This window comes from Pyricularia grisea (genome assembly GCF_004355905.1).
Source record: "Pyricularia grisea strain NI907 chromosome Unknown Pyricularia_grisea_NI907_Scaffold_4, whole genome shotgun sequence".
NCBI lineage: Eukaryota > Fungi > Ascomycota > Sordariomycetes > Magnaporthales > Pyriculariaceae > Pyricularia > Pyricularia grisea.
This window is the reverse complement of record NW_022156718.1, coordinates 1177482-1201125: the sequence shown is the minus strand read 5'-3', so window position 1 is coordinate 1201125 and position 23644 is coordinate 1177482. Positions and strand designations below refer to the sequence as shown.

Here is a 23644-nt window from a genome sequence, read left to right as displayed (position 1 = left end):
CAGTTACCATGTACTTTCTCACTAAATCGTGGAACATAATCGCGCTGTCTATCTCCTTTTTGATCAATCCATATCTACCATGTAACGCCTCGGGGTTGCAGAGCTATAGGTACACTGGTATCGTGGCTACATGAAAGAGACGCAATTACTCCTCTGGGCCATCCATGCCCGGGCCAGGTCCTCCTTGTCTACCCATCTGTCGTGCCTTGAGCATCTCATCACACAACAAGAGGTTTGATGCAATGCTGGCACTTGACGCAACAGAGTTTCTCAGCACCCTAAAGGAGTCGTAGACACCCTCCAATGTTGGGTCCATGGTGCCACCGGTCTGCAGATCCAGGCCGAAAGCGTTGCCATCGGCGAGGTCGTCTTGCAAGTTGGCCACTGTAGAGATGGGTCAGCATTTTCCTTCACCAAATAAGCAGAGATACACATACATGATTCTTGGATATCGTGACCAGCGTTCGCCGCAAGAGTCTTGGGGATGATGAGCAAAGCATCGGCAAACGCCTGGACACCCCATTTGCCCTTGCCCTTGACAGTCTTGGAGAAAGCGTCGCTGCGGAGGTGTGCTGCGCACGCAACCTGGAAAGCACCACCGCCGGGAACGACGCTCTTGTCTACAATAGTGTTGTAGACACTTCGCAAGCCATCCCGGACAGCGTCTGTGATTTGAGTGATGGTATGCGCATTCGGGCCCTTGATAAGCAACGTAACCGACTTGGGGTCTTTGACCTCCTCGATAAATGTGTACTTCTCCTCTCCCAACTGCTGCTCATAAACCAGGCCAGCCCAGCCGAGAACGTCGGGCGAAAGATCCTCAACACTGTTCTGAGCCACACCTCCGGCAATAAGTTGGAGACGCTCCATGTTTCTCCTCTTGGCTCTCCGCAGAGCAAAGATGCCGTTCTTGGCTAGAACGTCAAGGGAAAGGGGGTCAATACCCTTCTGGTTGACAATAACAAAGCTCTTCTTTGGGTCGTTGCCGCACACTTCCTTCTTGAGCTCCACAATCTTCTTCAGCTTGGCATCGACGTGTCTGCGCTCACTCTCCACGAGCTTGTCGCGTTGTTCGGCGCTGTTGTAAAAGAATCCAGAGTTGATCTCCGACTTCTCATACTCCAGGCCAACATTCAGGGTCAAAATATACGCATTCTCCAACCTCTTGGGCATGTCGGGGTGCCTCGCTCCGTGGTCAAGAACAAGACCGCGGATCATTTGCGTGTCAGAAGCTGTCCTGTGCTGCATCTTCATGATCTCCACCATGTGCAGGTCAGGCTTTGCTGGTGCCTTGTAGATGGCAAGGACAGCGTCAACAATATCAGGAGTAAGCTTGTTCGCAAGGGTCGAGTTGAGCTTGGTCGCCAGGGAAGTCCTGGCAACGCTGATCAAAAGCTCACGGTCGATATCGCGAGGGATCCTGAAGCCATCGAGGAACTAAGCCAACAAGACGTAGTAGTCAGTATGTAACCATGCCTATGTATCGAAAACGCAGCTGTTGGCCATCCTACCTTCAGAGCCTCATTTTTCGCGATTTCGAAACCGTCCGCAATGATTCTAGGATGCAGGCCCTCCTGAATATGCCTCTCCGCCTGCTTCAGAAGCTCGCCCACAAGGAGCACAACAGAGGTTGTTCCATCGCCGCAGATGTCGTCCTGTGCTGTGGCAGCTCTCGCAATCATAACGGCTGTGGGGTTTTGTATTTGCATTTCGCGAAGTAGAACGTTTCCATCTTTTGTGAGTTTGATCTAAGCGCAAAGTTTCCGGTCAGTCGTCGAGTGCGCAACGTCGAGGGGCATTCGTTTCGGTTCGTTTACCTGTCCCGAGCCGTCGACAAGCCTAGCCAAAGTCAGTATTAAATCCCAGGTTAGGCAGTTGAAGCAGTAGTGACCTACATCTTGATGGTCCCAAGGGGACCAAGATTCGACTTGAGGACATCCTGTAGTCCCTCACCGGCGCTGATGTTGACTCTCAGAGCCTCGCCCCGCCGCTGTATCCATCGTTAATCACAGAACCCTGGGAAATTTATAGAGGGTAAAAATAAGTGCCATACCCTGGACTCGGCCTTGGGGTTTAGAAGCTGCGCCGCCGACATGGCTTTGGTATTTTTCGGTGTGGAGGCGTATAAAGTCTGAGGAAGCAGGGAGTTTTTTGCTTCGTTGAATGCCTTGTTGACGCCGTCTGATAGCGCCGTTCGCCGATGCGGGACACGAACTTTTTTGCTTGACGCCTGCAAGCTCTCAGAGCGGGACATGGCGGGCAGCGGTGACCAGGGTATTGGAGCTTTGGCCAATCAGGAAAGACGCTCTGATGTTAAGGGGTACGGCGTACCCCGCTTCAGATTCGCCCATCTTACAAGTACCTTCCAACAACATCAGATGCTGTGTGCTCACTCAGCCAACTCAGGCCATGCCGTCCATGGGTACCTATGCTCATAAATAGTTGAGGAATGCAATCCGTATTTCAATCAAGGGATCAAACCAACACATTGTAAACAAGATCAAGATTGTCTCTTTTTCGTTTAGTCGATGTGAATGTTGTTTTGAACATGAAGCTTTTCACAAAACTAGCAGTGCTTGGTTCGAGCCTGTGGATCTTGGTTAGAGCCGAGTCGGCCCCTACAGAACAACAATGTTCACCAGTTCCAGGCGTCAAGGGCGCCGTGACGACGTGTGACAAGCCTCAACACATTGCTATCATCGGTTAGTTCCATCGACCGAAAGGTGGATAGTCATTTGCTTTCACTCGATGGTGGCTTGGACTCATACTTGAGATAAAACATAAGTCAGTGAAGACTGTAGCTAACACTTTAGAATTAGGAGCTGGAGCTGCGGGAGCATCGGCAGCATACTATCTCACGCAATTCGCCAATGATGCGAATATACCGATAAATATTACGGTTTTTGAGAAGACGAACCGAATCGGAGGTCGTACTCTTACTGTGAACGCCTATGACGACCCTAAACATCCAGTAGAGCTCGGCGCATCTATTTTCATCGAGCTCAATCATATTTTGTATAATGCAGCCAACCACTTTAAACTTCCTCTTAAGACGCCAGGCCCCGAAGAGGATGAGTATCTTGTCATCTGGGATGGCAGTCGCTTCAGATTCGAGTCGAGGGATAGCCAATGGAACTGGTGGAAACTCGTCAAACTCTTTTGGAAGTATGGCCAGGCGCCATACAAAGCCCAGCAGCTCATGAAGTCAACTATCGCGCAGTTCCTGAAGCTGTATGAGGAGCCTTATTTTCCATTCCGCTCGCTGTCGACAACTGCATATGAGCTGGGGCTCACCAAGATAACGGGGTTGACAGGCGAACAATTCCTTGATCAGAACAATGTAAGCGTCTTTTATCCTGGCCATGTGTCTGTGTGTTCATGAGGCTCACTTTGATTTAGATTGGTTCATCCTTTTCCGAAGATGTTATCCAGGCGGCCACACGTGTCAACTATGCCTCGAACCTTGGGCGCATCCATGGGCTTGATGCTATGGTAAGTCCGCGTCCAACGAATTCCCGAATGGCGTTATTGGCTAATAGGTATGCGTATGGATCTAGGTGTCGATTGCTCCTGATGGTGCCTCCCAAGTCACCGGGGGCAACTGGCAAATATTCGGCCACATGCTGAAGGCAACAAATGCTTCACTGTACCTCAACACAACCGTCACATCCATTGAATTTGACAAGGCCGATGACGACTTAGATATATCGGGTTATGTCCTCGAAACGAATAAAGACAACTCTGGCAGCATTGCAACCACTTCGCAACGCTTCGACAAGGTTGTCATAGCGACCCCTTATCAATTCAGTAACATTCATACTGGGGATGAGGTCCTGCAGCGGCCAATCGACGAGATCCCTTACGTCAAACTACATGTGACCCTTTTTACATCACCGCTTCGTCTAAACCCCCAATTCTTCAACTTACCTGCCGATGCTGAAGCCCCGACTACAGTGTTGACCACACTCGGCGAGGGAGACAATGCATCTTCAGGCGCGGGCAAAGCTGGATTTTTCAGCGTCACCAATCAAAGAAGTCTCACGAACCCAGAGACGGGCGAGACGGAGTATATCTACAAGATCTTTTCTCCAGAAAAAGTCACGGCCGAATTCATGTCCTCACTTCTGGGCGCACAGGTTCCAGAATCAGTCACCGCTCACAGGACCGAGGAGGAAGCTAAAAGCTGGAAAGGAGTTGGTCCTGTGACATGGTACTACCCGCACGTATTCTACTCGTACCCGCAAGCACTGCCGCGTGTCACATTCCAGGACCCGATATTGGGACCGGGCTTGTATTACACGTCAGGAATGGAAAGCTTCATTTCCACAATGGAAACGAACGCTTTGATGGGCAAAAATGTCGCAAGGCTTGTCATCGACAGTGTGCTTGGGAATAAGGCAGATGTTGGGGAAGACAAGGATCAGGTCGTCATCGGAGAGCTGTGAGAGTTGGCGAGGCAGCTGGAGATTGCAAATTCGGGATGTCTGGGGACCCATTGGCTTGTATAATATAACGAAATGACAGGTCATGTATCTTGTCAAGCGTTTAATTGGATTCAGTACTGTTTTTTCTTTTTTTTTCTTGGGTTGTCTTTAGTGTAGGAACAAAATGTCCGAACCAGATAATTGGTCTTCGTCTATTGCGTAAATGTTTTAGCCTATACTCTTGAAGTGGATGTTGATCTGTCAAGCCTGGCAATGGGACTGAACACACAGTGTCTATTTAAAGGGACATTGCCCATGCCTTTTTTTTTTTTTTTTTTTTTTTTTTTTTTTTTTTTTTTTTTTTTTTTTTTTTTTTTTTTTTTTTTTTTTTTTTTTTGCAAGCAAACAAGGCACAGTATTGCAGGGAGAAAAGAGAAAAACAAAAGCGTGTGAAATGTGGTTTCATGAGCTAACAGTCAGACCTTGATGCTGGAAATAGGTACTGCCAACTCATCAAACAGTGGCAACACAAAATGTAATACATTGCCAAAGCACGGATTTCTTTGTGGTTATGGTCTACCTAAGGGAGCATTCAATTCCTGCCACGCCACTGACTTGGTGGCTGAGCACTACTGCTTCTTGCGTTTGCGTTCTCACTGTCCAACAATGAGCAAAATAGAAAAGAGATCAGCGAAATGGTTACAATCAAGAACATCAATCCTTCATATCGCAGGTGGCAATTTTAAGTAGATTAAGGTACTTTCAGCAAATTAGGCAGGATTTGTTATCAGGACTGGTCTTAGTTGAAGGGGGTCATGTGCAGAAAAAGCAGCAAGCTACAATGGCTCGTCGACAACCAGGTGGGTCTTGATCGGAGAGTTTCGACCAATTATATGGCATTATCTTCTGAGGGGTGTCACTACTTTCTCAGCTTTTATGACGCAGTTATCCTAGAAATTGCTGGACTTTGGACGACATTGAGCCCAAAAAAACTAGGCTGTAATATCCAGCACACGGCCGTTCGTTACCTGAATATTCCCTTTGTTTCAGCAAGTCGCTAGGTATTTAATAGCCTTTGGAGATGCACTGTTGATATTCGGTCTTCACCACCAAAGGTTCCTACTGCAGCTGGACATTCCAGCACAACAAAGAACCTCGCAACAAAACACAGGCAAGGCAACTTGCCCCGCAGCGCAACATTTTGACTGTAAACAAAACAAAAGAAAACACTGTTTACCTGCCAATTTTCCCAGCTAGGATAAAGAAGATGTTTTTGGTGCGCAATGGTAAGTGAGGCCACAACTATTGATGTCCTGTTGAGCTTTTTTTTGTCACATTGAGACACATTCCTTCCTTTCTGCTCGTTTTTGCACCCCTCCTCAAAATTGTCTGTCTACACCAAAGAACCAAACTAATACTTAAAATAACCCCGCCATCAGCCGCCAAGCTTATCTTCGGCTCTGGGAGTCAAGAGTCCCTGATCGAACTCCCCCAAGGCCAACTTTACCTCGTCCGACCGCTCTCTCCCAAAGGCTATTCTGAGCTGATCTTCAAGGACGCCGCCGCCTCGATACGCCGAACCGCACAAGACTTTCAATACCAGCTTGTTGTTCAGCGATTCTACGAGGAAGGAGAAGCCGAACTACTCAACGAGGGTGACGAGGAAGAAACCGCAGAGGACGCCCTTTCATCGGAGCGCGACGAAAAGACCTTCCTCCTCGACGAGGCCCTGCATCTGAGGGTTGAGAGCCGTGAGGGTTCATCAGAACGCGTGATTTGCTGGCGCGACCTTAGCGGCGACGCCGGTGACGTCTACGAGTTTGTCTGCGATAGCTCGGCTGCCAGCTCCGCCGCAAGGGTTGACGACTTTGTGCGTATCGCCCGCCAGTGCCAGTACGAGCGGAAATATCGCAAGCCGCATACTACAGCTTCAGAGGCGGACCTCGAAAGTTTCGACTTCGACGAACAGCTCATTCCGCCCGCGAGCCCGATTCACAGTCCGTCCATCAATCGAACTCTCGAGGCTAACGAATCCATGTTTTCCACCATCTCCAACACGCCAAACAAGGCGGTAAAACGGGCACCGAAGCCTGAGCCTGAGCCTGAGCTTGAACCTGAATCTGAAGGTGAGACTGCACCTCTGGAAACCGAGCCGACGCCGACCAAGGCCAGCGGGGGAAAGGTCCGGGAGATTGGTCCACCACCCGCAGCCGCGCCACCAGAGGCCACTGAGATTCTGGCCGCCGAGTTGGGCGAGCTTCACTTCTTCGACTTCCCATCTGGCGCCTTCGTTCTCCAAGCTTCTTCCGTCACGGCAACCGTTTCTGAGGTTGGGAAGTGGGAATATTGGCTTCAGATCTCGAGCTCCGAGAAGGACTTTGTTGGATTGCCTGTAGTTGCAGACATCAACCCAGTCTTCAACTTTGAGTTCTTGTCGTTCATCTTCAATCACTTCTCTGACCATGGAGCTGTCTCCTGGCTCGTCAGGTTTAAGGACACAGAGACACTTGAGCGTTTCCAGGAAGGTCTCATGCGTGCTCTCTGGGAACAGCTGAACGAGATCAAGTGGGAAAAGATCAAGGAGAAGGAGCGCGACTATGTCACTGAAGCCTTTGCAGATTTGGCCATGGAGGATTCTCCTGAGGCGCAGCTTCTTGAAGAAGAGGACGAGGAGGAGGAGGAAGAAGAAGAAGAGGATACGGACGATGGAGCCAGGAGTGAACACTACGATAGTGATGAGGAGGATGATGACGTGGAAACAGGTCCCAAAGGCGGTGCCAAGAACAAAGCTTTGGCCGTGGGATATAAACATGACAGGTCATTTGTGGTCCGGGGCTCGCAAATCGGCGTCTTCAAGCACACTGCCAACAACAAGCTGGAATTCAGCACAAACATCTCCAAGGTCGAGACGCCCAAGGGAGGTCTCTTTAGTCCGAAGAAGGTCATGTTACACAACGAGGATCGTAATATGATCTTGCAGAACGACGCAGACCCTAACAAACTGTACCGCATGGATCTTGAGTACGGCAAGGTTGTCGATGAGTGGAACGTCCACGAGGATATCCCTGTTGTGACGTTTGCGCCCGAGAACAAGTTCGCACAGATGACCCACGAGCCGACCTTCTTGGGTATCTCGCGCAATGCACTGTACCGCATCGACCCCCGCCTGTCCGGTACAAAGCTTGTCGACAGTCAACTGAAGCAATACGTATCCAAGAACGACTTCTCTTCAGTTGCAACCACGGAGAAGGGTCACATTGCTGTCGCATCCAACAAGGGCGACATCAGACTGTTTGACCGGCTTGGCATCAACGCAAAGACTCACATCCCTGCTCTCGGAGAACCCATCCTCGGTTTGGATGTGTCCGCAGATGGTCGCTGGGTCCTGGGAACATGCCGTACATATCTTTTGCTCATCGATGCGCTCCAAAAGGACGGCAAAAACGAGGGCAAGCTCGGTTTCGAAAAGAGCTTCGCAGCAGACTCCAAGCCGCAGCCGCGTCGTCTAGCCCTGACCCCAGAGCACGTCGCGCAATTTGCCTACGAAACCGGCAAAGGCGTTTCGTTCACGCCGGCGCGCTTCAACACGGGATCCGGCCAGGAGGAGACGCAGATCATCACAGCCACAGGACCATACGTGGTCGAATGGAGTCTCCGCAAGGTTCTGGCAGGAAACAAGGCGGCATACAAGATCAAGCGGTACTCGGACGAGGTCATGGCCGACGACTTCAAATTTGGCAGCGACAAGAACATCATCATGGCGCTGCCGCACGAGGTCAACATGGTGGACAATAAGACCCTCAAGAAGCCGACGAGGCAGAGCATTGCAGGGAACGCGCTCCTCGGCGGTGGAAGACGCTCCTCGGCGAGGATCGGCACTAGGGACAGCGGTAGGTATAAGCTGGGCAAGGATGACGTTGTCGACTCACCGTATTGATTGGGAGACGAGGTGGTGATGGTCTATATTGATTTTCTTTTCCCATTATTATTATATTTGGTAGTTTGGCGATAGGGATAATATCCGGGTATTTTCTTCTTCTTTTTTTTTTCTTTTTTTTTTCTTTTTTTTTTCTCTTTCAAAACAAGGTAAAGAAGGGCGGCTGGGTTTATTCAGAAAGGTAATGGAAATGATACCTTGGTCTCTTCTTCTTTTGTGCGGCAATATTCTTGTCAAGTCTGGATTGCATATCACATGGGAGTTGGGAGTTCAGCACCTTTTGAGTCAATGCTATGTAATTCGATCATGATTTATCCACTACACCTATCCAGCTTTCTTCTACTTGGGGGATTTAGATTGCTTTGTGCTGCTGATATGCTTTTTTTGTTTGAAATGGTCTGTTCAGATGATGAGTACTACTCAGACCATGGAACAGCCAGCAAGACAGACTGATGTGATTATGATATTTGTCCAAGGTTTGCATTTTGACAGATCCGGTCGAGGTATTAGAATAGTTGCAATATGATACATTAATCAGGTCTCAGATGCATGAAGAAATTTCAGTGCAATATCTATTCCTGCTACGCATGGTTTCGTTTGCTACTTGTGTAGTCCGCCTCGGCATCGTCTGGGAAAGGCTTAACATCTTTATAAAAATCAATCACTGGCACGTAAATAAGCAGATGAAACCAGTAAATAAGAGAGAGAAAAGTCAACAAGTCATTATAAAACACAATCATTATGTTGGCCCATCCAGCCTCAGTTCCCCTCCGTCTTGTTGTCACCACCCGGCATGACGGACGAGACGGCGTCTGCGACCTTGCCGGCGCCCTCGGCAACGGCATCGCCAACGCCCCTGATGGCGATCTTGGTCTTTGAGCCTTCCGCCTCCGCCCCTTCGATCCCGGCTGCAAGCCTATTGAGCTCGGCGACGAAGCTGGAGCCCCACCAGGCGCTGGTATACTTGAAGACGTACCTCTCGAGCTTCTTGAAGTTGTCCTCGCGCTGCTCGGGCCCCATGGTGACGGCGTCGTGGATGGCGTTGGCAAGCTCTTCGGTGTTCCAGGGGTTGACGATGAGCGAGCCAGACAGCGACTGCGCGGCGCCGGTGAACTCGGACAGGATCATGACACCGTGGCGGTCGCGCTGGGTGGCGATGTACTCGTAGCTGACGAGGTTCATACCGTCGCGCGTGCTGCTGACCAGGCACACGTCCGAGACGGCGTAGAGGGCGGCGAGCTCGTCGAAGCTGACCGACTGGTGCAGGAAGTGGATGGGCATGAACTCGATGGTGCCGAACTTGCCGTTGATGCGCCCGACCAACTCGTTGACCACAGCGCGCAGGTTCTGGTACTCCTCGACGTCCTGTCGCGAAGGCACTGCCACCTGCACAAGCACAATCTTACCGATCCACTCTGGGTGCTCCGTCAGAAAGACCTCGAGCGCGTGCAGCTTCTGCGGCACGCCCTTGATGTAGTCAAGCCTGTCGACACCGACGATGAGCTTGACACCCTCGAACTTGCGAGTGAGAGCCGCAATCCGCTGCTGGACTTTGGGTTTTTGAAGACCCTCGACGAACTTCTCCGGGTCGATTCCGATGGGGAAGGCGCCGACTGTGACAAATCGGCCAGCGAACTGGACACCGTTGGGAGTTGTTGGTGCGGACCTTTATGAATTCAGTTAGACAGAGGTGAAAAGATTGACTCGTCGTTTATGGACTTACAAGATACGTGAGCATGAGCTCAAGAAGTGCCGTGCGTAATCATATGTGTGAAACCCGAGCAAGTCGCAGTGCAAGACACCCTGGAGCAGGGCCTGGCGAACCGGCAAAATTCTGTATATCTCGGATGAGGGGAAGGGCGTGTGGAGGAAGAAGCCAATTTTGACATTCTTCTTCGAGTCCCCTATCTCCTCACGCAGCATCTCGGGCAGCAGCATCAGGTGGTAGTCGTGGACCCAAATCATGTCGCCGTCCTGCACATCCTTGACGACTGTCTGGGCGAACAGTCTGTTAACCTCCTTATAGGCAGACCAGGCCGACTCGTCAAAAGTGATCTCTCCGGGGTGGTAGTGGAAAAGGGGCCAGAGGATCGAATCTGTGATGGTACGGCAAGAGTTTTGTCAGCGGGGGGGACCAGAGAGGCTTGTGAAGCTGAACAGCAGAGGAGTATTCGCATACTGGCAAACCCGTTGTAGTGCCTGTCGGCGAGCTCGTCGTCCACAAACACCGGGTGGGCGCCATATTCATTCTTCAGCCTCTGCACGACAGGACCGGCCTCGGCGTCTGGGACTTCGAGACCCGGCCATCCATACCATTGAAAGCTCGTGGTTTTGGCGAGACCACTGAGCCCAGTGACCAGACCACCAGAGGACATGGAGAAGCTGTATTGGCCATCATCCGAGCGCTTGATGGTGATTGGCAGACGATTTGATATGAGCAAAAGTCGGCCGCCCGACGGAAGAGCCGTCTCGTCTTCAACGCTGCCCATATTGGCGAGTGTGCTTGAGTTTGGTGCTTTGTGTTATGGTCGAATAGGTCGGTATGAAGAGAAAGACCGGTCGACTAGCGTATTATGACGATGTTGTGACTGAGGGGAACAGCTGCGAGGAGCTACCTAGCTACCCGAGGAAGGCTGTTTACCGCCCTAGGAAAACGGGTGTCTGTTAGTCCGCTGCCCATGTTGTCAACAAAGATCAGTAACGCAAGTCGTTGAATAATTTTCTATCAACTGTGTCTGATTGGATGCAACCTTTCAGGCTGTGCTGACACCGCATCTCGAAAGTCATCTGATGCGTTGATGTGATGATTTTTTTTGTTTTTGTTTTGCGCGGGCGCAGGGAAACGGACCGTTGACTTGACAGCCCTGGATGATTCAATCGATGGCGGGGTCGCGGGAATAGGTTTTGCTTGAATTGGGACCGGGTCGGGACTGAGTGAGCAACTTACAAGAACCCAAGCCAGCCCTTAACTGGTATGATCCAGAGAGACTGAGAGAGCCTGGAGAGTGGACTGAAATCTGACCGCTCGTCAAGAATTCAATATGTCAAAAGTCCTTCAAGTAAAGGAAAAGAATATTCCCAAAAGCAGCTTGCACAAGAAGATGCAAAGTTGTTGTACCGAGTCGACAGGAACACATGGGGATCATGTCTACTACGTAATTTGTACCGCTAGTATACTGCAGTACAGGGGTGTTGGACCCGCCTGCCCGACCTATTCCACCTAACGCGGCGCGCCCATGGATTTCGTTGAGAGCCGCTGGGCTGGCCCCAGTTCATTACCTATTTTTTGCTCCCGCGCTCCTCCGCCTTCTTGCATCCATGCCTGCAAGGAATTTGCGTGAACGGGGCCGATGCTCCGGCTGAATACAACAACCGATTTTTTAAAGGTACCTGGATACTAACTGGCAGCCCAGGTTGAATTTGTACTCTTTTCCCTACAAACATCACATTTACGATAAGAAAGTTGAGGGACTTTTGGGATGGTATGAGTGGAGCCGGACTGATTAGAACAAGATCCGAATAAAACAAACCGGTCGTCAATTAATTCCGTCCTATCATCCCGTCTGTCTCTGGTTGGCGCAAGGCAAACCCATCCAGCCAACCATAGAATGTTCGATGCTCTGTCTTGTCCCACCAAGAATTCAATTGAAAGAAGCAGCCAGAAACATGTGTTATAACCAGTACTTGTTGGCGCGTTAACTAATTTATAAAGACAAAACAGAATCAACCTACCTTAGTTGGAAGAGTCTTTTATTTTTATCTTTATGAAGAATGTGAGTTGAGAACGCAATACAGATACAAGTATAGGTAAGTATACTCAATACCATCATCGTAAGCGTGAATTTCCCGTCGTAACGGGCCGAGATTCCAACTCTGGTGTCGCTTATGGAGAAACAACCGTTGACACCCAATCATCCGCGCACACATTGGCCTCGTAGCTGATACGGTGCCTTATTCCAAGAACCGTAACGTCGGGGCTGATGTTGCACCTGGCTAAACAAAGATTCTCCTGAAGTCTTAGCGAGCCGTTAAAATTACTGGCAGAATAATATCAATGGTTTTGAAGATACCAGCTCAAAGAAGCATAAAATCACTCAAGTGTAAAAAGTCGTACTGCCGCGAAAATAAAATACAAAAAAAAAAAAAAAAAAAAAAAAAAAAAAAAAAAAATTGAGATGAAAAAAAAGTTGTTCTGTAGATAAGGCTAGCATTATAACTGGATAGGTAGAAATCGTGATACTCCAGATGGTATCCAATGGTGTCTGCATTTTGTAGCGGTGAGAATCGTGAGATACCTATCGCACTCCGAAGCTGACATGTTGGTTGGAGAAGCGGTTGCAGGGTGTGTCAGTTCTATCTTTATATTATCCGCTTGAGGCCCGGCTAACAACTGCCCTTGTGGCGTAGTGGTAGCGCGTCGCACTTGTAGCACCATCATGGTCAGCTTCATGCGAAGGTCCCTAGTTCAATCCTGGGCGGGGGCAGGTTTCGTTTTTGCTTTTTGTTTTTGATGCCCGCGTTACCTCGACGGTCAGCAAGGTGATCGATACTTTATCAAGCAGTTGCGTGAGTATGTGCATCTTCTCCCTGGCACATAACATAATGCTGGTGCTCATATGGTTAGTTTAGTGTCCTGACAATGAGGATCTCACTTCTATTGTGTTTGCAGCAAACAACCGTTGCAACTATAATTATTTGTGATTGTAGTAGATATTACATAGAAATAGTAACAGATTATTTCCATCATGGGCCTACAATGAGCCGCCGCATCATCTATAGATAGCATAGCCTCTTGAGTTTCTATTCAGTTGGAATTAATCCTCTCTCCGTGCTCACCATGGCGATGGCTCTGTAAGGACTGACGGCCCATCTGGCTTGTATCATTTGTATAAGTCGAATCTTGGACAGGCCGTGTGTGGTACATTCTCATAACATGATTTCCAAGTGTAATAGGATAATAATTAAGTAAATGCCTAGGTAAATATCTGGTCCAACTAGCATTTAATGACTAAGTCCTCTTATAAAAAAAGATTATATTAATACGTCGGTTTACAAAACTTCATCCTTGAAGTGTGCATGTGCACATGCCACAAATGCAGTATCAGGGAGGCCGCCATGCATTGCAGACGCTTTTTCACCAGGTCACTCTGGTGACCGTCAAGAAATCCTGCAGAACACAAACCTAAAGCTCCTGAATATAAATAATAATTATATGTGAAGCTACTTCGTCTCTCCGAACTCATACCTGCCATGAATCTCTATGCCTCTCTCGTCTGCCATAAAGAGAACAACACATCACATATATTGTCATATTATCACTGTTCCGCCAGACCTTGTATCCGTTAAGAGGACTGAAAATCTGGTGTTCAGAAACAACCATGTCATCGTACTTGCAACCTACTACGGGCATCGCCCTCAACATCGACCTGGAGTCGGCAAACACAAACGCGCCGACGACCACACACGCGGCCAAAGAAGATGGAGCGAATAGCCTGGAAGGCCTCGAGCAGTCGAATGGAGCTGTTCCCGTCGAGACGAACTCACCAATGGGCCAATCGGTTGGGCCTTTCACCGTCGTCATGTTGAATATCGGCAACATCATAGGTATCGGCGTCTTTTCGACTTGTAAGTGGCAGTGAAAATACCCAGTTTATTAAGCTCCTTTTTCCTGATACCAAACTTACCAAACCCCTATTGGACAAAACAGCCTCCGCGATCCTGAAGGGCACCGGCTCAGTGGGCATGAGCATGATCTACTGGACCATCGGCATCTTCATCGCCGCAAGCCACCTCGCCGTGTTCCTCGAGTTCGCCTGCTACTTCCCGAAACGCTCTGGGTCGCTGGTCGTCTTCCTAGAGCAGTCTTACCCGAAGCCGCGGTACCTCTTCCCCATCACGATCGCCCTGGTCGGTCTTATTCTCGGCTTCGGCAGCAGCATGGCCCTCGTGCTGGCCAAGTACATCTTCCAGGCCGTTGGCCACACCTACACCACCTGGGAGCTCAAGGGTCTGGCTGTGGCGGGGTACACGGCCGTCGTCGTGCTCCTGACGCTCAGCAACCGCGTCTCGTATTGGGTCATCAACGTCATGGGTGTCGTCAAGATCACCACGCTCGCCTTTATCTCGGTCGCGGGTCTGGCAGTGCTCGGCGGCCGCGTCCCGGCCATCCCCGACCCGATCGCAAACTTCCGCGACCCCTTCTCCGGCACCGCGACCGCGTACGGCCTGACCAACGCCCTTGTCAAGATCATATTTTCGTACGCCGGGTCCGGCAACGGCATCAACGTGCAAGGTGAGCTCAAGAAGCCCGGCAAAAGTTTGCGCAACATGGAATTCCTCGCGCTGGCAGCAACGGGTATCCTCTTCGTCCTCACCAACCTCGCCTTTTTCGCCGCCATCCCGAAACACGAACTAGAAAACTCGACCGAGATCGCGGCAAGCATGTTCTTCCGCAAAGTGTTTGGCGACTCGGGATGGGTGCGCGGCCTCAACGTGCTCATCGCCCTCTGCACGCTTGGCAGCATCGTCTCGACGACTCTGAGCCTGTCGCGCATGACACGCGAGTCGGGCCGGCAGGGCGTCATCCCTTGGACGCGGTTCTGGGCCTCGACCAGGCCGTTCGGCACGCCGCTGGGACCCTACGCGTGGCGGTGGGCGCTGACGACGCTCATGATACTCGTCGTGCCCGCCGGCGACGCCTTTAACTTTATGGTCGATTTACAGATGTACCCATGGGTATTTTTCGAGCTCGCACTTAATGTCGGCCTCGTCGTGGTGCGGATCCGTCGGAAGCGGCAGGACGGCGTGCCGAGGCCAGAGTTCCGCGCCTGGAACGCCGCAATAATCGTCAACACGCTCGCATCGCTGGCCGTCATCGTCATGCCGTGGTATCCTCCCGACGGCGGTCCGTACGCTGGCGACGTCAGCTTCTGGTACGCGACGTACGCTGCGACAGGTGTCGGTGTGCTGGTCGCCTGCGCGCTGTATTATCTGGTCAAGATCCAGCTGATGCCACGATGGGGAGGTTATGTCATCCGCAATGCGACTGTGACGCTTCAAGGCAATGTCCAGACAAACATGCTCGTCAAGGTTCCACCGGAGAAGCTTGCTAGCTTGGACGAAGCAGACAAAGGCGCCCCTTCCAATACTTCATCATTGGAGCGGAACAGTGGCAAAGACTTTGACAGCAAATCACCGTGACACTCCAGGAGTAACCTGCGAGGATTTTTTGGGGTTACGAGAGCAAAACAAGTACATGTAATATGACGGAAACCGGTGTAACCTGTAGCAGAGAAACATAGATTTTGAGGTTGAAGATTTGCCAGATTGGCTGGAATGGGAAGCGCTTGTCTATAGATTATAAATTAATCATGTTTGTCGAAAATAACATTACTTTGGGGTACTTTCATCCCCTGTTGTAGGTTCAGTATCAGAAAACGGCAAGAGCACGTCCGATTCAGAGCCGTCGCTTTCGTCAGCATTGGCATCGTTTTCCGCAGCACTTGCCTCGGCCACGGGCTCCGCAGCGGCTTCTCTTCGACCCTCGGGCTCGTACGCTGCCAAATCATCTAGCGTGATGTGGCCCTTGGGTTTGTTCACATGGTACCTCCACGCTATACACACCACCGCCAAAGCCGACATCAAGACGTTGAGCCAGAGCAAGACCATGTAGGGGCGGTTCTGCCGCGGCCGCATGGACATGCCCTTAGGGAGATCATGGTCGATGAAGTTGAGAATGCTGAGGAAGAACATGGGCATGACGGTATCTTGCACGGCCGCAAGGAACAAATACGCCAGCAAGAGAGGGTAGGTGAACATCCGCACGCGATCCCAACGGTGTTCCGGCAGTGCCTCGATCTCCTCCGCCGTCCCGTTCGGGTAGGGACACCACCGTTTGCCGACCAGACAGCGACATTTCATATACCGCGGGGCGATAGCGATGAGAGCCTCACTGACGAGTGTTATGACGGCGAGAACGAGGCAGCTGATGTAAGTGATGAACGATATGGGGATCTCCGAGACCCCAGTCAGCCAAAAGTCGTGGAACGATTTGCTCCATCCCTTGAAGAAGACGCTTTCGGGGCAGTCGATGCCGTCGGGCTGGGGCGCGTCTCTGTAGCAGTGCCAAAAGGCGCTGTCGTTTTTGCCGGACAGCTTGTCGGCTATGTGGAGCATGAGTGTCAGGGGATAGTATCCGGCGTACGGCCCAGTTTCGGCTACTCCGGCGAGTTCGACGAACCCTCGTGTCGAGTACAACACGGCCGGACAATCCGGACATTCCCAGCTGAATGCGTTGGGGAACTTGTGGATCGTAACCATATAATTGGGCGAGTCGGATGTGTGAGTCTTGTTGACGGGGATGATGCCATCATACTGAGCGGCAAGGGCGGGAAGTGTCAGTCAGGGCCGGCGTAAAAAGTTAACCGCAGCCGGTCGATCTGGAAGCAAAAAGGGTGCGAAGTTACGTACAGAAACCATTGCCAAACTCCTCAAGCCTAAGCTCAACACAGTCGGGCGGTAGGGAGCATTATACAGAAACGTGCCAGCGGAAAGCAGCAAAACTATTGTGACGATGGGGATAAAGATAAGCCATCTGCTGGCGACGAGCAGAACGCGCGTCAAAGTCGCATTTGGATAGGTTCGTGACGTTTCGGGCATTGCGTATAATGGGTGCTCATCGACCGTTTTCGTTGATGTACGTGAAGAGGGAAAAACAAAACAAGGTTTCCATGATTCCTCCGTTGTTGTCCTCGGTGTTTATCTGAGAGGATGCTGCTACTTTTAGATTGCAAGTGCTAAAGCTAAAGGCGCTTAGCTTATGGCGGCGGACGCAGTTCAGTGCTTGCTTCGTCCAGTCCTGGCCCCTCCTTATACGAGTAGGTGGAGCTTGGTACATGGTTGTCGTTGCTTCAAGTTTCACAACCCACACGTGACGCCACTCTTCAAGCCAACGCGCGCGCTTCTCGAGTTTGATCAGTCGTTCTGCAAACCAAAGTGACGAATGAATCTATGGAATCGTCATGAATTTACCTTTCCCTAATCGCCTTGGTTGTTTCTCCAGATCTATCCAGAGTCCACCAGTGTGTCTTTGAGATGAATATTAATTAATATTTCCAGATCCTAAAACACACTTCACACTTGGGCTCGCAGCATCCAATCTGCACCACATTGCATTTCTCTTGTCTCATCCAAAGTCGTTGAAAAGGTTATCTTTCAAGCTAGTTGCCTTCAACGCAAAGCAGATATATATTATAGCTGGCGTTTCGACGAGACAGACGGTTTTGATGGTCCAAATTTATTAGACTAGGTATTTCTGTACAGCAGTTTTCTTGACTAGCTAGTCCCCGATAACTGCTACAAGACATATAGCTACCAGTCTAGTGTAGTTCTAGTTGTTCCCTTTCAAAACTTGAACTGGAAGCAAGTCTCATATGAAACTTCAGCTACGCTCACCCAAGTAAAGTAGGTTCCTAACGGCGTCTTGCAGAAGGGGCTTCCACCATAACAAATGCCACAGGTTTAAATCATCGTTTACGGCAGAATTTGAATCAAGATAGCGGCTTCATATGGATCTCTTTGACATGAAACAGATGCGAACGTCGCTACCGTCACGCACACACACCGCCTTTTGTTCTCGATTGGTCTCAGTTTAAGGTCCACCATGCCGTTCTGAACCTCTGTCATGAACTGGTTAGTCTAGAGACTCAAGGAAGATTAAAAACCGTTCATGGATTCAACCAAACCTTCTTCATCGACAATTAACTATAAGCTAGCAAAAATGTCTACGGAACTAAAGCTCGAAGGTCGCTACCGGCTTGAAGTAGTCGGGTAAGTGAAGAACATTCCAACTCAGTCTCTTCCCGCAGAAAAAAAAAAAAAAAAGAAAACCCCAAACTAACACCCATGAATAAGCGGCAACGAGACCATAAACAGAGCCCTGATCCAACAACTGCGCACTGTCCGTGGCAGCATAGTGGCAGGTGTTGCTGCCGATGCCGGATCGCCGCCTTCAACCCAGGCCTGTGAGATCTTCCCCTCGTCGGCCTCATCAACAACCTCCTTGACCCTCTTCGCCGACAAGCCGTCTGGGGAAACCATCTATGCTCTGCGCGGACCGTCGGGCAAGGGCGACCTGCAACTTGTGCAGATGCCCGCGCCCACAGGGGAAGGACGCAGGATGGTGGGGTCGAACGTCATGTCTGACGGTTGGAAGATTGTCGAATCATGGGGCAGGTTGCTGCTGAGGTACAGCGAGGAGCCGGCGGGACTGAGCCACTGGGTTGCTGTCCCTGGCGAGGAGGAGGGTGAGGATGGAAAGACCACCAAGAGGTGGACGTTCTGGTGGGTGGCGCCGAATGCGGCCAACATGAACGACTTGCCGGGCCATGTACTCGTTGATATTCAGGTTGTTCCTGTGGAGTGAAAATGACAAGTGCTTTCAGGAGCCTCTTTCAGGGAAGCAAAAAGGCAAACATTATGCTGCAGCCGTTGCATCGTGAGATTGTCTGTATTTTATTGTTTCATCTTTGCTATATGATGTGCTTTGACAGACCTTTACTCGTCTTTTCCGGTTGTATGCCATATGTCCGCCTAGTCTCTTAAGTGGCACTCAAGTTTGGCATAAAGACTTGGTTTGGCAGAGAATTTTTCCACACATCAATACCTCTTATGTTCTCATGCTATCAAAAGACCTTAGCTCACACCGGGCAGCAGAATCAGTGTCCTAAAAACTAGGAAACATCAATGCCTTATTCTTGTACCTATCTGAGTATAACAGTCGGGGGTTTCTATTTAGGACCGTCAGGCTTTTACTATCATTGCAGTTTGGAATAATCAACCCAGTTATTCAAGCACCAGGTTAACCAAGATCGCGGCCGCAGTGAAGAAACACAAAGACAGCAAACACGCCACTATGAACCGACCATCTCGAATATCTGGTCTATGAACTCACTTTCACCACGCGGTGCATGCTGAGCTGAGGGCGGACCCTTCCGCATCTACTACTGTACTGCGGCACTGGAATCACGCGGGGTGCAAAGATTTTAACGCGCCCACCACAGGATACTAAGCCGGAGACGCTTGAGGTTTATCACGGGCAGGTACCAACACCCACGAACAGATACCTGATAAAGGATATGTGGGACCAACTTCACAAGACTATCGAAAAAAAAACGAACCGTACCCCCCGCTACTACGACTTCAAGTATCCAGCTCACCCTGCTCACCTGGGATTTTGTCATTTTGCTTTTCCTCGGTGACTTTGGCTGAACGTAGGGCCGGATCCCAAGCCCGCCTTGCAGAAATCACCATGCCAGGGACCCCGAGGACCCGGGGGCAGCTGAAAAAGGATATATTTGGATACTGATTGTGAACTATTCGACAAGGGGGATGGGGACAACGGCCAAGCGAGGGGCTAGAACAAGTCGGCGTCGTTAGTATTGTGACTGTTCTTTTTTTTCTTTTTTTTTTTGTGATTCACAGCGTGTATGCATCTTGCTTTTTCAAAAGACCCCTGAGATTGCTTGCTATATACTTGTTCCTTTTCGTCTTATTGTCACTAGACCTAGTGAAAAAAAAAAACGTGTCCAGCCGTGGCTTGCACCCCCAAGCCCACCTTACCAAGCCATTGGGAACAAAAAAGAAAAGAAAAAAAAAACACAACCTCTAGGTGGCAAAATGTCGGCCAGGGCACCCGGGTACCATTTCAAAATACGAGGAAAACCAAAATACCAATTTTTTGACAACTGTTTTTTTTTTTTTTTTCTTTGTCCGCACGGGTCTCTGCAGGTGCCAAATATTGCCATCTTCATTGGTTCGTATCGTTTGTCTGCCCGAACACATTTGCTTTACTTGCTTTTGCATTGGTTCTTTTCCTCCTTGTTGCACAACAGCTCGTGTCGTATGCAAGAAAAAAAAGTACTCCGTGCCGTACCAATGCCGGCCAAACATCATCGCCGACCATACCATGTGGTGGCACCGGAAATCTTGTCAGAATCCACGCCAAGAAAAAGAAAAAAACCTTTCAAGGCAATTAGATAACCGGAATCTGCACTAGAATCTGTTTTCAGATGCGTAGACCTTCAGCTGATCGTATCACACAAAGGCCATCGGATAACTCGTGCTGAAATTACCCGCAAGTTGGATCACAATGGCGTGATTCCATCGTAACAGACCCGATTGTAGAAATGATAGCATTGGGCAAAGTTAAGCAGGCGATGTGAAAGTTTGGTTTTTCCTCATCCGTAGAGTATTTGTCAATTCATGATTAGATTATGGTACAGTTTTGATGAGATCTCCCGACTTTCCCTTTTGGGTAAATCTGGCCGGTTATATCTTAGTTTAGTAGTACAAATGGAATTCGTCGAAAATATACAAAGAGACTTATGACGGTGCAGTGGCGCGAGCTCTTGGGAACTGAATCAGAAATCCCAGAGTTTAATAATTATCTTTGCCGGCGGTCCTCCAGGGTCTCGGGGTTCATCGGCTTCTCATCGACAGGCTGGCGGATTCTGTGTTGTTTCTCGACTCCCGTTTAGATTGCGTATTCGCATTGATCATCATAAAGAGTTTGCTTGTCGATCTTTCGCCTTGTAACACCGAGTCCCATGAGAAGACCTGCTCCTGATTTGATTCTTTTAGGTATCCGCATTTAAAAAAAAAAGCAAAAAAAGGAAAAAAAGAAAGGAAAAAAAAAGAAAACAGGCAATGTCGTAACTGTAGGCACCAGGTCATGGCGACCCGTCATTGTGATGCAGGGGCTGAGATTCAAGTTCGAAAGCTGATGCCGGCACCCACACATCGGAATCGGCGCGGAGCGGCCATTCGCCTTTCATCGGCTCATATTTGCTACTTCGTGCATCCGTGCCAGAGATGGTGACCCTCCGCATCGGTTCAGGGGTCCACGAAGGATCTGGTGCCATACTTCGTAACCTGCCCATGCTGAAGTGTCTTTGCTGCTGTGGGCTGGTCTCTCCGTTCGGTTCGGCCGTCTCTGGGACCGATCCCAGCACGCCGATGTGGCTGTTCCGGCTCGTTACCCTTGAACTGCCAATAAGAGCCGTCGGCATGGGAAGTGGCGCCCTCGGCAGGCCCAGAGGGGAATGCAGTGAGCTGTTGATAGAGTAGCCACTGGATCTCCTGCTTGCCGAGAAGAAGTCGAGATTTGAGGGCCGAGGCCGGTACGAGCCGGCGGCACCTCCCATCCAGCTGCCATCAGGCCTGTCCATGTCGTCGCTTGACAGTCTCCGCTGTATGAATTCGTCAAAGGCCGTGCATCGCTCGTGCGTGTACTTCTCGAGCGGTAAATCGGCTGGCGCTGTCCACTGGTTGGAATCCGTGCTCTCTCGATCGGCAACATCGTAGGGTGCTGGACTAGTGGGGGGCTTGCGACTAGAGATAGTCTTGGTCCGTGTGAGGGACTTGAAGCTGGCGAGGGAGAGCCTCTTTGTCCTGGAACGTTGCAGCCCTGGGCCAGATTCCTCCTTCTTGACCATGTCGTCCCCAGTCTCGGTGGTGAAGTATGCACCCATTTTGTCGTCACCTTTCTCCAGCGATCCACTGTCGCTCAGGGGTGTGGTTAGACTTAATGATGGTGCCTTATCGCCTTCCTTCCTACCAGAAAGATTGGGCTTCTTGAGACCCTGACAACCTGGGTGATGGTACTCGTGCTTCATAAGTCGACGGTAAACCACAGTAATATACACAGCCGGTACACTTGTGATAAACCTGTGGGAGGGAGTGTGGTTTTGTATCAGCAAGGCAAAGTCGTATAGGTCGGAGAGGAATGATGTAAGACGCAAAAGGGGTCAAAGCTTACACCAAAGCACAGCCAATTGCCAAACCCGGAGTGACGTATGGGTCTTTAACCCTCTTGACATAGACCGTAACGTCGAGAGCCAAGACGACACTGGCGAAAAAGGTTTTTAGGATGTGGGAGAGCACCATCCAGGACGGGGTTATATTCTTATTGAAGAACCTGACGACTTCGGCGCCCGTCAGTCCCGCCGCAATTAAGGGAAACGCCACATTTGTCGCCTCCCATCTATAATAGCGATCATAATATCTGTCAGCCCCTTATATCCCTGTATGTTCTGGTCCCTTGGTGGCCCACTCACACATGCTGCAATATCAGATCGTTTTGGCTCTTGCCTTTGACCAATGGTTGGTTTGACGTCTCGATGAGGCGGAAGATGAAAATTCCCGTCATACTCAACAGCATGGTAAACTGGAGTATCCAGAATGGCGTTAGAACCCATGGTTGCCATCTGGCATGGCAAAAATGCCCTGGAACTTGATAGACTGTCATCTTAACCGGGTCCTGGGCAGAATATGTGGATTTCTCAGTAGCAATTCCTCTAAAAACTCCGACTGGGTGAGAATCTAGAGGAGGTACTGTGCTGAGTAAAAGGCAAGGAGGTAAATATAACCGGTGTAGATGTTGAGCAAGGGGTACTTCAAAGCATTATAATCGGGTGAGAGCAACAGAAAGCTGGGAAACGAAAGCAGGAAACAAAGAAAAAGAAAGAAAGAAGACAAAAAAATAAGAGGCTAAAGCGCTTCAGTCATGAGTATTTGCTAGGGAGGGGAATCCCAAGGCCCGTAGCGGTAGGAAAGTCCGATCAGTTTGGCTCACACTGACCTTATACACGCAGCTGCACGAAGAGAGACAAGCATGAGTAGCTGCTTTTTGACAGCTCGCTTGTCCTATTGCTTCGCGGAGGCCAGCATCACATCCATGTCTCATCGATTATTCCACGGCATCTTTGTGTTATGCGACAGGGAGGACGGTAAGCCTCGCTGACCACCACGGGATCTAGCAAATCGACTAACGGACGTGTCTTGCTGGTGAGTGGTTGGTTAGGTTCAAGACAATAGCTCATGCATGCCTAGTCCGCTAGCGGAGCTGATCACAGCTAAGTTACGGTGATCCCTGCGCCCCCATGGTCAGAAAGCACTACCGTAAGACTAGTATAGGTTGAGAAGCAACCCAATCGCTATGTCATTGTTCCTGACTAAACTCGGTCAACAACCGTTACTTGTAGCACGTTTTCATGTTCTCGGTTGTAGGTTTCCCCCCTAGAGCCCCCGCCGATCTCCCGAGGGCTGCGCAAGTAATCCGTCCGTGAGATGGGCTGGCGGTCTGGGAAGCTATGGCGCATAAACTTCAACTAAAGAGTGCCACAGCTGGGAACAACTTGACATTCTCCTCCAATCGTGACATGGTGCTAGCTAGGCTAGCAATACTAGGCAGAAAACTTTTAGGTTGTACAAGCATTTGAACACA

The 23644-nt window shown here is 50.1% G+C and overlaps 9 protein-coding genes across 9 annotated transcripts; 5 read left to right on the top strand and 4 right to left on the bottom strand.

Annotated features, from left to right (window-relative positions):
* Positions 1–42: 42 nt before the first annotated feature.
* On the bottom strand, positions 43–2173 carry PgNI_07088 (uncharacterized protein). Its single transcript, XM_031127105.1, has 6 exons — positions 2054–2173; positions 1896–1990; positions 1818–1839; positions 1512–1748; positions 438–1437; positions 43–384 (listed from the first exon to the last, which is right to left on the bottom strand). The coding sequence occupies exons 1-6, from the start codon at positions 2093–2095 to the stop codon at positions 146–148; spliced, it is 1635 nt and encodes a 544-aa protein (XP_030981604.1). The 5' UTR covers positions 2096–2173; the 3' UTR covers positions 43–145.
* A 284-nt stretch (positions 2174–2457) lies between these two features.
* On the top strand, positions 2458–4780 carry PgNI_07087 (uncharacterized protein). Its single transcript, XM_031127104.1, has 5 exons — positions 2458–2702; positions 2814–3340; positions 3400–3492; positions 3558–4636; positions 4716–4780. The coding sequence occupies exons 1-4, from the start codon at positions 2549–2551 to the stop codon at positions 4443–4445; spliced, it is 1662 nt and encodes a 553-aa protein (XP_030981113.1). The 5' UTR covers positions 2458–2548; the 3' UTR covers positions 4446–4636; positions 4716–4780.
* Positions 4781–5265: 485 nt separating this feature from the next.
* PgNI_07086 (uncharacterized protein) lies at positions 5266–8361 on the top strand (the record flags this gene model as incomplete). The annotated part of the gene is made up of 3 exons (XM_031127103.1): positions 5266–5284; positions 5540–5710; positions 5864–8361. The coding sequence occupies 3 exons, from the start codon at positions 5266–5268 to the stop codon at positions 8359–8361; spliced, it is 2688 nt and encodes an 895-aa protein (XP_030981617.1).
* A 515-nt stretch (positions 8362–8876) lies between these two features.
* PgNI_07085 (uncharacterized protein) lies at positions 8877–11576 on the bottom strand. Its single transcript, XM_031127102.1, has 4 exons — positions 11309–11576; positions 10541–11033; positions 10085–10457; positions 8877–10027 (listed from the first exon to the last, which is right to left on the bottom strand). The coding sequence occupies exons 2-4, from the start codon at positions 10848–10850 to the stop codon at positions 9121–9123; spliced, it is 1590 nt and encodes a 529-aa protein (XP_030981652.1). The 5' UTR covers positions 10851–11033; positions 11309–11576; the 3' UTR covers positions 8877–9120.
* A 2163-nt stretch (positions 11577–13739) lies between these two features.
* On the top strand, positions 13740–15561 carry PgNI_07084 (uncharacterized protein; the record flags this gene model as incomplete). Its single annotated transcript, XM_031127101.1, has 2 exons — positions 13740–13986; positions 14069–15561. 2 exons carry the CDS (start codon positions 13740–13742, stop codon positions 15559–15561), a joined length of 1740 nt encoding a protein of 579 aa, XP_030981618.1.
* Positions 15562–15643: 82 nt separating this feature from the next.
* On the bottom strand, positions 15644–17176 carry PgNI_07082 (uncharacterized protein). The gene is made up of 2 exons (XM_031127099.1): positions 16831–17176; positions 15644–16734 (listed from the first exon to the last, which is right to left on the bottom strand). Exons 1-2 carry the CDS (start codon positions 17017–17019, stop codon positions 15751–15753), a joined length of 1173 nt encoding a protein of 390 aa, XP_030981605.1. The 5' UTR covers positions 17020–17176; the 3' UTR covers positions 15644–15750.
* On the top strand, positions 16078–16776 carry PgNI_07083 (uncharacterized protein; the record flags this gene model as incomplete). The annotated part of the gene is made up of 2 exons (XM_031127100.1): positions 16078–16350; positions 16393–16776. 2 exons carry the CDS (start codon positions 16078–16080, stop codon positions 16774–16776), a joined length of 657 nt encoding a protein of 218 aa, XP_030981052.1.
* A 194-nt stretch (positions 17177–17370) lies between the features above and the next one.
* PgNI_07081 (uncharacterized protein) lies at positions 17371–18784 on the top strand (the record flags this gene model as incomplete). The annotated part of the gene is made up of 2 exons (XM_031127098.1): positions 17371–18189; positions 18274–18784. The coding sequence occupies exons 1-2, from the start codon at positions 18089–18091 to the stop codon at positions 18782–18784; spliced, it is 612 nt and encodes a 203-aa protein (XP_030981616.1). The 5' UTR covers positions 17371–18088.
* A 2305-nt stretch (positions 18785–21089) lies between these two features.
* On the bottom strand, positions 21090–22666 carry PgNI_07080 (uncharacterized protein; the record flags this gene model as incomplete). Its single annotated transcript, XM_031127097.1, has 3 exons — positions 21090–22086; positions 22178–22402; positions 22476–22666. The coding sequence occupies 3 exons, from the start codon at positions 22664–22666 to the stop codon at positions 21090–21092; spliced, it is 1413 nt and encodes a 470-aa protein (XP_030981648.1).
* Between the last annotated feature and the right edge of the window lie 978 nt (positions 22667–23644).